The sequence below is a fragment of the Vidua chalybeata genome, chromosome 18 (genome assembly GCF_026979565.1).
Source record: "Vidua chalybeata isolate OUT-0048 chromosome 18, bVidCha1 merged haplotype, whole genome shotgun sequence".
NCBI classification, from domain to species: Eukaryota; Metazoa; Chordata; class Aves; order Passeriformes; family Viduidae; genus Vidua; species Vidua chalybeata.
The window spans coordinates 3,418,731-3,432,957 of NC_071547.1; the positions used below are offsets into that span (position 1 = coordinate 3,418,731).

Genomic DNA, 14,227 nt, shown 5'->3' on the forward strand with positions numbered 1-14,227 from the left:
CAGCATACAGGTTTCCAAAAACCCCCAGCAGCTCCTTAGCTGTGTCATTTCCACGTTTCACACCAAACCACAACCCAGAGCTCACTCACGGCACTGAGCGACATCGCAATCAAAGGAGTAAATGAAAATAAAGATGAAATATTTCTCAACTCAGTCCAGTGTCAAAAAAAAGCTAAAAAATCTAAATGTACAAATTCGGCCTTAAAATGGTTTAGTGCAAATATGAAAATTAACAGCATATTTTTAAGGTATTTAAATAAGCTTTAATATAACTCTAGTGCTTCATTCCTATACACGTCTTCCCACCAATAGATCCAACAGCACAGGGGCATTTCCTGTTAAGGGCGGGACAAACCCAGAACCTGGGAAGAAACAGCATAAAGTCATTTGTTAAATCATTTATTTATCTTTCACTGAAGTTTGTTAAAAAGGGACAGGGGGTATTTATTAGTGGAAGATCAAAATATTTATGCTCGTAGGGACTCCGGAGCGGGCGGGCAGGGGAGCGAGGGGTCTCTGTCCCTTGTCCTGACATTCAGCACAGGCGGCTGCTGGTGGTGCAGAGGTGCGGGGCGGGGCTGGGGCTGTCCCCGCCATCAGAAGGTCTCGTCGTCGTTGCAGTCGGCCGTCCAGTGGCCGAACACCTCGCACGTGTCGCAGTAGGGCCGCTCCTCCCGCCGGCTGCCGTGGTGCGCCGAGTGCGGCGGCTCCTCCAGCGCCTGCGCCTGCGTCGGGCAGTCCTCGGTGTCGTGCAGGTCGAAGCAGCCGCAGATGTCGCAGAAGAGACGCGGCTTCTTCTTGGACAGGCTCTCCTCCTCACTGCAAGAGCAGCACCAGCACGAGTCAGTGTCTCTGTCACACAGGAGCAGGGCCCACGGCCCTGCAGTGAGCTCGTGGTTACTGGGACTCAGGAAATGCCACAGAGCTCAGCCAAAAATAGGATACAAACCCTTCTGCACCACCCTGCAGTGCCCCACCATCCCCTACACGCTAATATTTACTGAACAAGCTGCTGTTTGTGCAAGTATTTGCACAGAGGCGTTTAAAAGAAACAGTTTCTCTTTTCCTTTAAGAGAGCTGAAATCAAGGTACATCAAATAGGTTTTAGTTCTATTTCTCTGGATTGGTTCTTCCCATCCCAACACAGCTACAGCCTCTTGGGAGCAAAGACTCTTCTGCACTTGGAAAGGGCCAGATTCACCAAGTCATACAACAGACATGTCACGATACATCAGTGTTTGGGACTGATAACTACAGAGCACCATTTGCACCCCCAATTACACCAAGAAGGCTGGATTGATTCAACTGCTGAACTCCAGGGAAAGCTCTGTCCGTCCCTCCTGACAGCTGAGATCAGGCTGGTGCATCGTGCAGCTGCCAAGCAGCTCTACCAACAGTTCCCAGAACAAGAGCCGAGGTTTCCTTTAGGATTTGTACCTGTCATAGTTATTTATCTCCTCTTCGTTGCCATTGAGGGCTGCTTCACACATTCTTTGTATCTTCAAGTTCAATTCTTCGTTTCTCCTTTGCAGATCCACTATCACTGAGTTCAGGAAGTCGATCTAGGAGAGCCAAGGACAAGGACAGTCAGAGGGGCAGGACGATGGCTCCTCCCCCAGCCCTGGGCTTCAGCGCTGCTGAATGTAACCAAAGAACACTTGGGAAATTAACAGGGGAGGAAAGAAGTGGAACCAACCTCGCCCTGGTGGAAGGAAGGGTTGCCATGAGCAGGTGGATCCAGGGAAGCAGAAAACCAGAAAAAGATTGGTGGTTAGTGTATATTCATGACACTTCTGGTGGCTGCACAACTGGGAAGGACATTTTTTAATCACTGTGCCTGACATTTGTGGTCTAACGAAGGCTTTATCATGAGCAGAAGGTGATTCTATTCCAATCATACTTTCTAGGCATTTGTTGGCACAGGCCCCTGTGAAGCAGCACTTCACAAAGTCACTGTGACTGTCCTACTCCAAATCACATCTTCCTGTGCCAGCTGAGCCCCTTCCTTCTCCACTGCTGCCAACCTTTGTTCTGAGTCCAGTTCTGCAGTTAGGAAGAACTGCAGAGCTCAGAGGCACCCAGGAGCCCATTTCTCCAAGCTGGCAAGCACCAGCTTCAGGTGGGCCACAGTTTTTCCTCATGCACATCCAAGAAACCTTGGGAAGGCCAAGGAGCAGTGCTGTGCTGGGCTGTACCTCTGACAGGCTGCAGGGCACAACTTGCCATCCTCACTTCCTGCTTGTTTCCTCACATTCCCTTGTTTCTCCAGTATCACTCATCACTTGATTTAGTATTTACTCCCACTGATATTTCCCTTCAGAAGCTGAGGGGCTACAAGGTAAATCTGCCTGGTAAAATCCTGACTGACAAAACCCAGTAAGGTAAGGACTGTCTTTGGAATATTCCCCTCTCCTAAGGCCCCACTGCTGGTTTAGCATGCTCATGTGCACATCCAATACCTGCTTCTCTCTTGCAATTTCCTCCTGAAGCAGAGTAGCAGCGTCACCTTTAAAGGAAAAAAACAAACAAGGTACAATGTGACTCGTGCCACGGCTCGGTCAGAAATCATGTCACAGGCTCTGAGGGCAAGGACACTGGAGTGGCTCTCGCTTTACCTGAGGGGCTCACTACAGTTAAAGGCTGCTCGTTGTTTTCCTTGAGTTTTTGCTCCAAGTTCTTCACCTTTTCCTCAAGTTTCAGTTTGTCAGACTCCAGGGACTTCACCACTGACTGCAGGGTTTTTGCAGAAGCGTTTTCTCCACGGAGCACTGTGATCTGGAAGAGTTGTTTGACAACACTTGGACCTTCCAGCACCAAGCCAGAGCACCAAGGTCAGAGCCCTCAAAGCAAAGGCTGAACAGCCACCAAAACATGTGCCAGGAGTCACCTGGCTCAGCACAGGCATCTAAAGATGCTAAGGTTTAACTATGCCACATAAAAGAAAAATCATCAGCCAGCTCTTCAGGAGCCAGCTCACAAAGCCTCTGGCTGCAACTTAACTGAAATTGGGAATCATCCATTCCTCATTTACCTCATGTCTGAGTTTTTCCAGTTCCTCATCTTTTTGTGTGATCAAGGCACTAGTAACGTTGATGGATTTCTGTAAAGATGCTCTCTCTTCATCAATTTCTTTTTTTAAAGTCGATTCTCTAAAAGAAAACCAAGTAAAACCAGAAGTCATCTAATGAATGGGTAACTGTAGTGGCCTAAAGTATTGTAATTTAATTTCAAGTATTAAACTACTGTCAGAAGTGGTTCTTAAAAAACAAATTACAATTTACCACTTGACTAAGGTTTTATATATGTACAAGCATTTCAGGTGTTACAACTGTGGAAACAAAGCAAAAACTTTACCTAGGTAGTACATGCCAGAATCTGCATAGCACCGTATCCATTTGAATTTAAAGGAGCAAGTTAACAGACTGGGGAGATACAGGATAAACAAACATGTTGCACAATGTTCCACAAAGCCTAACTTGAGAGTTTTGTTACTTCTTGAAAATTACTAACAAGCAACAAAACAGGCATGCAAAGCTCGTTGTACAAGTTGTCATGCAAAGCATGGATGAGGCTGGAAATATCAGCTGGTCCTCACTAATTTCAGTATCATCATCATCATCATTTCCTGCACATGGAGAAACCACATGGGATTTGTTTTACTTCGGGTTAAAAGCAGGCACAACTCTCTCCTGTGTACATATATCCAGTTTTCCCAATATTTTCCATGGATCTAACAGAGATACAACTTCTGCCTACAGCTCCTGACTGCTGTGACACCCTCACACGTGCAAGCTGATCTTCCTGACAGGTCACAGAGCACACACAGTGAGTAACTGTCCTCTGATGGGAGGAGCATTGCTACAAATTTCCTTACAAGCTGAAAGATTTTGGTTAAAAAAGAAAACAACGAAAAAGTGACTTCAAACCATTAACTTTTCTCCAAGAGGAACTGGCTCTTCAGCGCAGGCAGCAGTGCTGCTATTGGCTCCGAGCTCCTGCAGGGGCTCTGAACTGCACTACACTCCCCAGCACTGCTGAGGGATCAGGAGCAGAGCCCATCCACGTGGGAGGATGCTCAGGGGACAGCTATCGAGCTCAAATGGCAAAGTTTCCATCTCTGTGGTATCTACAGTTAGTGAGAGCCACGACACCCAGACCATGAAACACAGGAGATCCCACCCACTCGAGATAAACTCAACAATGAGAGCACAATCAATGCAATTCTTTCATTGTTCAGATTGTACTCGGGAATGGAAGCAGCAAGTGGAGAATCTGGGGTTTAGAAAAGCTGAGGCAGCTACCAAACAAGAACCAAAATTTGATTTGGTTTTGGTATATTTTTACAATGAGAGAATCAACAGAAGTGGAAACACAACAACTTGCAGACTGTGTGATCTTGCCTTCAAATACAAGTTATATTCTTGTTAATAAAACCCAAAAGGGCACTGGCATGGAAAGTGCCCCTGGCCAACCCCGAGCCAGCAAAGCACTCAAAGCTCCACAGCCACCTCCGTGTTCTCCCGCAGGGTTCCCCACGCTCTGCCTCTCCCGTGGTGCTCCGTGCTTTGTCCCATGGATCAAACTGACAGAGCAGAGCTGCAAATCCAGGATTTGCTGGGAAGAAAACCCTGAGGACATCTGGGAATCACATCTGGAAGTTGCTGCTCACAAGCTCTGCTGCACCCGAGACTTCTCCCGAGCGTTCCCGTGCTGTGCACGCAGCTGGGGAAGGGCAGATGGAAACCCCAGTGACTCAGCCCATGCTCAAGAGCTTGTGATTCAGCCAATGTTTCCACTTGGTCAGATCTTCATGGAGAGATCAGGACCAAACAGATGCTTTTGGCACAAATATGGTTAATTTGCCATTTGTCGGGTTTGGCTTCAACCAGCACAACGCTGAGGTGGTTGAAAAAGGCAAACAGATTGTAAGGATAGAAATAAAATATTTACAGACTCAATACAGGAGCCTCGAATGCTAAAACACAAGGGGAGAGAAAGGAGAGAAGAAAAGAGGAGAGAAAAGAAGAGGGGAAGAAGGTCCCTGTGCTGGAGCTTTGGGTTTTCTTTCCCTGAACAATCTCTCCAGGAGCTGCTCCAGTGAGGGACCCAAAAATGCTGGAACTGGAGAAGCTACAAGCAAGGAAGGTGCTGATCCCTAAGTGTGGATCACAGATCACTTCCAGGCAGAGCCTTGGCTGCTGCTGGCAGCATCGTGTGCCGTGGGAATGGGAAATAACTGCACTGGGAGAGCTTGCAAGGAAAATCTTGGGGAAACTATTTATTTTATTTGGGAAAAAAAAAAAAGGTTTAGTGAACTTAAACTCTTTTACTGCCAATTCGAGTTCAAAACAGCTGCTTATCAGCAGGGGGGAAATGAAAACAATAAAAATGACTTTTTCATTTAAAAACCATTTAAAAACTTCACTTTCTTGAGAAGCTTAAACCATGTTCTGAGCAGTGTGTGGAAGTTGTGGGAGAAAGGGGTTTGTTTTGGTTTAGCATTAGAAAAAAATAATCACCCAGATTCTTCCCTTACTACAAAAACAAGAAATTCTAAGAATGAAGCAAATACCTTAAAGTGCTACTGGGTAAGCTTTAAAAATGCAAGATAACAAGAACCACATGTTAGAAACATGGAGTACAAATGCAAAATACTTTAAGGAAGAACAATATTTGCACCAAGGGCCTTTTCTGTTTTGGTAAAAAATATATAGACTTTTTTTTTATTATATATATATATATATAGAGAGAGCTGAATGTTTTACAAAACAAAAGCAAGACACCAAGGGACAAAGGCAGCCAAAATATGTACAACAACTTTACTAAAAAAAAAAATTATTTATTGTAACGTGGATAGACTTTCTTGAGTCTTACCATTAAAGACACACAGATATAGCAAGGGAAGCAAGGGCAGGAAAGGGAAGAGAGAGGAATGAAATGAGTATTGATAAACAGCGAAGCTCAAAGACAGTCAGACAGCAACCCACACTGAACCCCACAGCTGAGCCACAAGAACCCCCCACGATCCATCAACACCAAACTCCTGGCACTCCCAGCTGGATCATTTCACACAAGGGGATGGCAAAACAGTGGGAGAGAATTCCTGGGGGTGGAAGGAAGGTGAGAAAACCTCCCCTAGAGATTTGACCTAATTGAAACACAAAGATGGCTCTTGTTCAGCAGCTTGAGTTCTTAAGGCAAAAGGAGGAAATTATCATCTTCCCATCCCCAAATTCCGTGGAATTTGGGAATTCAGAGACTTTTCTCATTATTTTTACTTGATTAGTTCTTTATTCAGCCAAACCTTTTTCATTAGCACTGATGCCACATGTTGGCATGTTCTGAGCCCCAGTGCCTGCAGTTTGCCTCAGCCAGGCTGTTCCTGTTGCTCATTTTCCTCTGCTATTGCAGTTTATTCAACACTGCTGAGCAGTGTCATTAAGCCAGTCACAAACTGGGGTATCTCAGTGTAATTGACTGAAGGTAAAGTCATGGTAAAATTCACTTCACTGATTTAATTACTGTCTGAATTATTTCAGGCAGCTCACCCAGAGTAAAACAGGAGAAGGAAGATCAGAGACACACACCTTCCTCTGTAGAACTTACAAAGAGTTTGTCTTTGAAAATGTTCTCTGTGAAACAGAACTGCTGGGAAGTATTGAATGACTTGGTCCCCACTCCCTCCTTCCTCTCCTCAAGTGACCTCCAGGAGTTACACTACTGAAAACACATTTTCAAACATGCTCAGGCTGGTGATGCAGCTCGTGAGGCTGCTTAAAGCTGGAGGTTCAGCTGATCCAACTCTGACATTCCCTGGGGAAGCATTGGCTTGGGGAACACCCCATGTGCCTGCTGGCCTTTGGAACTCCCCTCCCAGAGAATGTCAGGGAACGAGGAAGGGAACAGTGATAATACTGAGTGGCCAAGGATGTGCATAAACACCCAAAAGCCACTCAGTGTTCTTTGTTGTGACCATTATAAATCCAGGAAATTTAGCAGGGGTTGGTTTGTTTTTCCTGGAACAGCTGAGGTGTCGTGGGGAGCTGTGTTGTTCTCTAAGGATTTATGTAACTGCTTTTGGAAAGCCCCCATTTCCCTCAAGGCACAGGGGCCAATCAGCTTCCCATGCACACACTGCAGACACTCAGATTTGTCATCTGGGACCTTTCCCTGAGCAGCAGCTTACAAAGGGATGCCCCAGACACCCAGGACAAATCTCCTGGCATTTAAAAGCAGTGCTGAATGAACTGCAATAACCCATAAGGAACTCAACAGCCCGGAACCGTGAGAGCAGCAAGTGCTCAGTAACTTTTCTTTCCTTTTCCTCTGATAACCCTCCTCAGCGTCACTGTATTGTCCATTATTTTTCAAGAGCTCACCAGGTCAGATCTGTGCACACACATTTTATCAGACTGAGGGACAATCCAACATTCCAGAGCAGGCCAAAACCACACATTAAACTGGTCACTGCAAATAAGAATTACCACAACGTGGGAGGTGTGGAACTAAAGCAAACGTGGATGCTTCCATCTCTAATCCAACGAGTGCAACAACTCAGCACTTTTAACCATAACACAACAGAAAAGAACAGCTCTTAGCAGTGTTTTTGTGTTCCATTTCTGTAGGACTGTGGGGTTAAACACACATCAGCAGGAACAACTTACCTCTTTTTCATCTCTAATAACTGGTTATTGAGTACTGATCTCTCCTCTTCCAGCTAAAACACAAGTACAGACAGACCACAGTTAATACACTACAGATTCTTTCCTTAGTGTGATATATCAGAGCATCATTATCATAAAATAAACGTGGGAGAGGCTGCAGATCCTCAAAGCAGCAGATTTTCTACTGGCACAGCACATGCACCCAAACACAAACTGTTCAGTGACCAAAACATCAGCTAGTGAGGGCCTGGAGGTGCTTTATGAGCATTTCCATGTGCTGTACCCACAGCAGAGGTGAGAGCAGTGTTAAAGGATATTCCCAGACCCCACACATCCCCCCAAGAACCCTTTGTGTGCCTGGCCATTACTTTTAGCCCAGCACTGGGGAATTGCTGGGTTTGCTGTGCTGGATCATTGTACCACTGACCCGTAGTTGTTACTGTCCCCTTATTCAGAGATGAATTATTGATCCCAAAGCTGTTGGTCTGGTGTTTGTTACCACATCCTGAACCTGTAACTCCGTGAGGCCACTCTGAAGCCCTTAAAACCTGCAAAGCATTCAGCTGAAATGATTGTTGTTGGTTCTTGGGCCTAAACTGGGTTAGGAAATGCAAAGCAACAAAATTGCAAAGGCCCAACACAGAAACACTGGGGCAAATGATCCCCTGGAAAGGTTAAGAAAAGAAGTATTTTTCAGGCAAATGAATTATTTTTCACCATCTCCTCCTTCCTTCTTATTCAAAGGCCAAAGTTAGCAATTACTGCTCTGAGAACTGTCTGTACCAGAACTCCCTGAGCACAGGCTCCAGTGGGATTTCACAAGCTTCCAGGGTTCATCCACAAGGTCAGAACACACACATTTATAATGGCAACCTCAGAGCCCTGACAAGAGCTCCTGTCCCTGACACAGGGAATTCTTTCAGCACTTTGCAGATCCTGAAGTTCAGCACAGAAGGTGTTAAACAAGTTTCCTTGAGCAGGCAGTGTGTCTGCCAGCCCCCAGCTCTCAGCTAAATGCAGCTCACTGAGAGCAGCCATCTCCTCCACATTTCCTTACAAGTTACCTTCTCCTCCCCTGTGCTGCAGTGCCGTTAAACCCTCCAGGTTTGGGATTGACCAGGATTGTTTCACTGGGCCTCATCAGACAACTTTATTGTTAAAAAAATCGATACTAGAAAGGTGTAGAGAGACAATTCTTAAAGCAAATCAAGATGTGTCTCTCAAGGCAAGTGACCACTGTGCATCAAGGCATTGTAGGGGTATGGCCAAATTTTTCCTGCAGGTCAAACCCAGTCAAAACCCAGTTCCAGCAGCAGCACCAGAGCAGCCCCTGATTCCCAGTTTGTGTCTTGTTCCCTGCCCAGAGGCAGCCTGTGTGAACTCCTGACATCTGTACAGACTGCTGACAGAAAGGGAGAAATAGGACAAGTCTGAGAAATGGGACTCCCAGGGAGCTGCAGCTTCTCCAGACCCTCCTTCTGACACCTGGGGTCCAGGCCCCTCTCCTCCTGCACTCTCCAGAGTGAGGGGACTCATCTCCTGCCCATCACAATTCCCAGCTGGTTTTTTGGATTCCAGCACTGGCATTTCTCTACAGTCACGCTCAGCACCCTCAGAGCAGACCTTGCACAGCGTTAATAAAAGATGGGCCAGGTGAGCTGCTGGGTATTTCTTCACCTTCTCCAATGAACTTCAAATGCCTGAGCAGGTCTGAGGCTCCCAAAATGCTACAACAAATAATTTGAGGCTAGGAAAGTTCCCCGAGCTCAGTATCTATCTGAATGTGACTCTTTAACCAATTACAATCAGCTAATTATTAATGGATCAATACAGAAAAGCTCCCTCAGCATCTGTGGCGTGAGACACGTTAACCTTTAGATGTCCAGATAAATCATTCATGACACAGGATTCATTAAATTTGCAAAGTGTGTCACAAGCAGCCACAGATTGTCTAACCCAGTTGACAACACACTTGTTAGAATTTATGTGGTTACCACAGCAACAGCTCAAAATTCCCAATCCCATGTCTGCCCCTTCCTGATGCATTTCACAGGTACATGCACAGACCCTCTGCAGCCTGAGCTCTGCTGTGCTCTGCTTTCCTGCCCACTGCCCGGATTTTTGGGAGCCCTTGGGCAATCCTGCTGTGGGAAACCCTTCACTGCCACCAGACACTCCTTCAAAATCTGCTGGAGGAATCTTCGTGGTGACATTTTTCCAGGGAGCCCAAAACCTGTGGCCACTGGTGCCTGAGCATGGTGTGACAGGAGAGGGGAGGTGTTGGGATACCAAAGGCCTCTCCCAGGCTTTTGGGAGGCTGAGCTGTTCACCAGATCTCACAGCCCAAATAAGACATTTGAGAACTGCAACAGGCAGCATTCCCACATTCCCAAAATTCAGATCCCATTTTCCAGAAGGGGACGCAGTGCAACACAAAGGGCTGAAGAAGGCAAACAGGCTGGGCATCCCAGCTCCAGCAGATCCTCCAGATCCTGGCTCTTGGAGCCATCTCCTCATGGGCAGGACAGGCTGAGCTGACACCAATCCAGTTTGTGAGGTGATGGATTCATCCCTGTGCTTCCCACACTGCAGCTGTCTGTCCTGGCAGTGAGAGAGAGATCCCTGCTGAGAGATCCATAGCCAGCAGGATGCACACAGCAGGAATCCTTCCCGAGGTCAGCTGCAAACAAGGGAGGCCACAGAGCCAGTGCAGTGACACAGCCACTCCATGGCTCAGGGTCCCTTCCCTCGGGGCCATTCCAGGTGACAAAACGCAGAAAGATTTGACCAATGCTGCCAAATCCTTCTGAAGTTACAACTATCTCTGAGAATAACAGGTTGCCTCAAGGACTCTGAAATAATTTAGGAAACCCTGTGGGAGTGGGGAGCAGCTCCCACTGGCTGTTTGGGATGTGCCCTCCCCACTCTGCTCCTCAGATGGGGAATGAATCAGTGCTGAGCCCACACGTCTGGGACTCTGCTCGTCACCTCCAAAGGCTCTTGAGGATCAAGGAGCCTGAGCATTACTCCTGCCAGCAGCTAAAAGGATTTACAAACTGGCCAGGGCTGGAGTCACCCATCCTCAGGACTTACAAACAGGACCCTTGGGGAAAAATCAGCCTCTTGGCTTTAAAAATATTAAGCCTGTTGCAGGGTGGAAGAGTCTGTGTCCTGTCACGGGAAACAGGATCCCTTCCCTGCACAGGTGCTCTCTCAGAAAGGCAGGACACAAACCTCAGCCTCCTACATTCCTGGTTTTGGATCTTTTGGATACAATCTTCCAAAGATTCCTTCCCAGTGTGGCTGTCACTGGAACTGCTTCACAAGAACTAAACCCTCCACATTAGGGGCTGTAAATCTATTTTATCTTTTGGCAAGTACCAGTGACACAAGCTGAGTAACTTGCCCATATTTTAGGATTACAACAACATGTGCAGATATAATAGTAAAAATTTAAAAAATAAAGTAAAAAAAAACCCAGAAAAACACCTTGCAGGGGTTCTGTTCCCTGGGACCCACAGCCTGGCTGCAGCACAGTGTGAAGTTTGAGCAGACACAAGTCCAGCCAAGTAGTTTCACACAGTATTCTGAAATGCATCCTAAATCCTCTTTGTTTTCAGTGGGGAGAGCAGGAATAAGAGTTAAAAAGCCACATTTCCTTAGTACCGGTGGATGGACATTTCCACAGCTGTGTAACAAAATCACTCCCGACAGAAATAGCAACTCTCTGTTAATACACTTGGCTAAAGCACGTTTAATTTATGCTCATTCCCAAGCCTTCCCAAGTACCCTTCCCGGGTTACGTAACCTTCTGTCAGCCTGCACTTCCAACCTCCCCGTGCAGGTGGCTTCCAAATTTATTTCCGAACGTTCCCAGCACCGCTCCTCCTTTCCAGCACGGGCTCCCCGGGGCTCCGGCCGAGCCTCCACCCGCCCGCTGCGGCCGCTCTACCTTGTGGTGGTGGCTCGAGACCTCGTCCCTGCTCCTGCCCAGCTCCTCGGCCAGTTTCACGTTCTCCTCCTGCAGAGCCTCGAGCTGCTGGGACTTGTGAGCCGCTGCCAGCTTGAGCGCTTCGCTGCGAGCACACAGAGAGCATCGTTACCATAGGAACGGGAGAGGCGAGGGAAAACCGGGGGAGAGAGGCGGCTTCACAGCTTGGAAAAATACATCGGGGTCACGTGGCTGGGGGATCGGGAACGGCGGTGACAATCCCGGGGACACGGGGACGGGGTGAACCCTGCGGCTGCACCAAGCCTTCCCCTGCCAGCGCTCGGGAATTCCCGTGGGCAGCGAGGCCGGCGTTTGGGAACGCGGGGCAGGAGGGCTGGCGATGCCTGCAGCCTGGACTCTTCACAGAAGGCAACTTTGCAGCCAGAGGTAAAACAGAATTGCTTAAAAGCATAAAAAAAAAAGAAAGAAAACTTGGAAAAAAAAGGCAACAGGAAAAAACCAGCTTTAAGCACCACTTATTTAACTACTCCCTACCAGGTCTGACATCCAAGGATGTCAGGATATGCAGGATCACAGGAAGCAAAACCTCATCTATTCCATTATTTTAATAGACACAAAACTGCAAATGAGACAAAACCAAAGCTGAAGAAAAAAAAGCTTTGCAGCTTTCATCAGCCTGTGTTGCTACTAATGAGCACAGTTTCCTTAAAATACGTTTATTTGCAACAAATTTTGAAAAAATATGTAGCATGCTGGCTGTAACATGAGTGACTAACAGAAAATCTTTAAGATTTGACATCTTTCAAAAAGCACAAAAGATACCCTTAATTTCACTGAACAGCAATTTTTATTACTCTTTTGTTTTTTAAAAAAGTAGAGTCAGTACTCCTGTGTGCCAGTACTACAGACTTAAACCTTGACTGGAATATTAAAAATACTTTTATAACTCTGGGAAGTAGAAAAACCCTTGCATCAGAAACTTATTCAAGCACTTCAAAATACAAGGATCTGTTGTCACTTACTGGGCACATTTAGACACAAAAGTCTGATTTTAGTTCAGCATCTCATAGGACTCTGATTTTTCAACCATTCCTTCTACCTGGTCTCACCTTGGCAAATTCCCCCTGTGATCCCCCTGGACTGGAGCAAACTGCTCCCACCTCTAACAGTGACTCCCCTCCTGCTGAGCAGGAACACACTTTCTAACCCTATTTCTAACCCTGTTTCCTTGCTGAGATGCAGCACTAACCCCTCCTCCTCTTTCTTCAGGCATTAAGGCACAGATTATTTAGGGAGTTAAAAAAACCCCACACCAAACACTGGGGTCACTGTGCCTGAAATGCTCCCGTGTTCACGGCAAGGAATTCCCAAGGGATGGCCCCGGGAGCAGCCACAGGCACTGCAGCTTTCCCTCACCCCAGCCTTTTCCAAAGGACACCCTGTCCCTGTCACATCCCCCTGCTCCAAAGGCACCACATTCCCTCTGCTCTCCTCACCTCACACAGCTCCCCCTGAGCTGTGCTCTGCCCACAGCCTGCTGCTCAGGAGTCCCTGTCACCAAGCTAATTCTGACTGTAATTAAAACAGGGCAACACACAAAACAACTAGTACAAATCAATTAAAAACTAGACAAGCTTCCCTTTCTCCCCAGGGTCTCAGCTCTGATGAGCAAAGGCCACATTCAATCTAAGAAATAACAGAATTAACCCACTCAGAGCGATCAGGGTCCTGAGAACACCTTGTGGTGCTCGAGAGTTTCAAGGCAGCATCTCCTATAAATAATTACTGCCTGGCAAATTACAGCCCAATATCTGCTGCCTTTCCACAATATCAGAGTCCCCCTTGCTGTTCCAGCATTAGAACAACCAGCAGTCATTTACTCTGGCATTTCCCACGAGCACTGATGCACAAACTGCTCCTGGAAAGAAATCCTGCCTTTCTCAAAGGGGTCTGCACAAAGCCACCAGCACAAGCTGCCAGTCACAGCCAGACACTGAATTCTGTGAGCTGGTGGCCCCTGTGCCCTGGTGTCACCTCGGAGCTGTCAGTGGCTCAGAGCTGTCACAAAATGACAAATGGAACTACAATAATAATAATAATTAGTCAAAGATGCTCTTAAGCTGTCAGCGAGATTCCAGCTCTCACTCCATGAGCCAAGAAATCCCTCTGGGAGCACAGGTGGAAAGTGGTTTGTGATTTAATGCAGGACACCTCTGAGAGCTGGGGATGTGCAGCCCCTGCAGGGCAGCACTAACTGGGATCCTCATTCCCTGTGGCACAGCAGCAGCTTTGCTACAATGAGATTCCACAGGGCAAATTACTTTATATCCCATGCTTTCAGTTCAGTTGTTTGTGTCCAGTGTTACAGATCGTGAGCCTGAAGAATGTAAAATGTAGCAGCTCAAATAATGAACAATTAACTTGAGTTTTATATCCCATATATAGGATTTGGTTTACACCATTTAGGAAATAAATACACAGTGGGGCCACAGAAATAAACTTCATAAAGCCAACAATGAAAAATAAAAGCAGAGTCAAGTTTCTATGAACAAAGCCACTTAAAACTCCAAGTGTACTTGTAATTAAATCAGAATTCTCTTCTAATAAAGAT

At 46.7% G+C, this 14,227-nt stretch overlaps 1 protein-coding gene across 4 annotated transcripts in view; it reads right to left on the reverse strand.

Moving 5' to 3' along the window:
- Window positions 1-383: 383 nt before the first annotated feature.
- CLIP1 (CAP-Gly domain containing linker protein 1) overlaps window positions 384-14,227 on the reverse strand; it is a 62,070-nt gene continuing 48,226 nt past the window's right edge. For 3 of the 4 annotated variants that reach the window (XM_053959029.1, XM_053959031.1, XM_053959030.1), the window contains 5 exons: window positions 11,617-11,740; window positions 7,665-7,717; window positions 3,032-3,149; window positions 2,616-2,775; window positions 1,702-2,506 (listed from right to left, as the gene is read on the reverse strand). In XM_053959029.1, the coding sequence (XP_053815004.1) occupies window positions 2,295-2,506; window positions 2,616-2,775; window positions 3,032-3,149; window positions 7,665-7,717; window positions 11,617-11,740 (667 nt within the window). In that variant the 3' untranslated portion in view covers window positions 1,702-2,294. Of the gene's footprint in view, window positions 820-1,437; window positions 1,563-1,701; window positions 2,507-2,595; window positions 2,776-3,031; window positions 3,150-7,664; window positions 7,718-11,616; window positions 11,741-14,227 lie in introns of those variants that run through there. The other variant, XM_053959032.1, reaches the window with a different exon arrangement.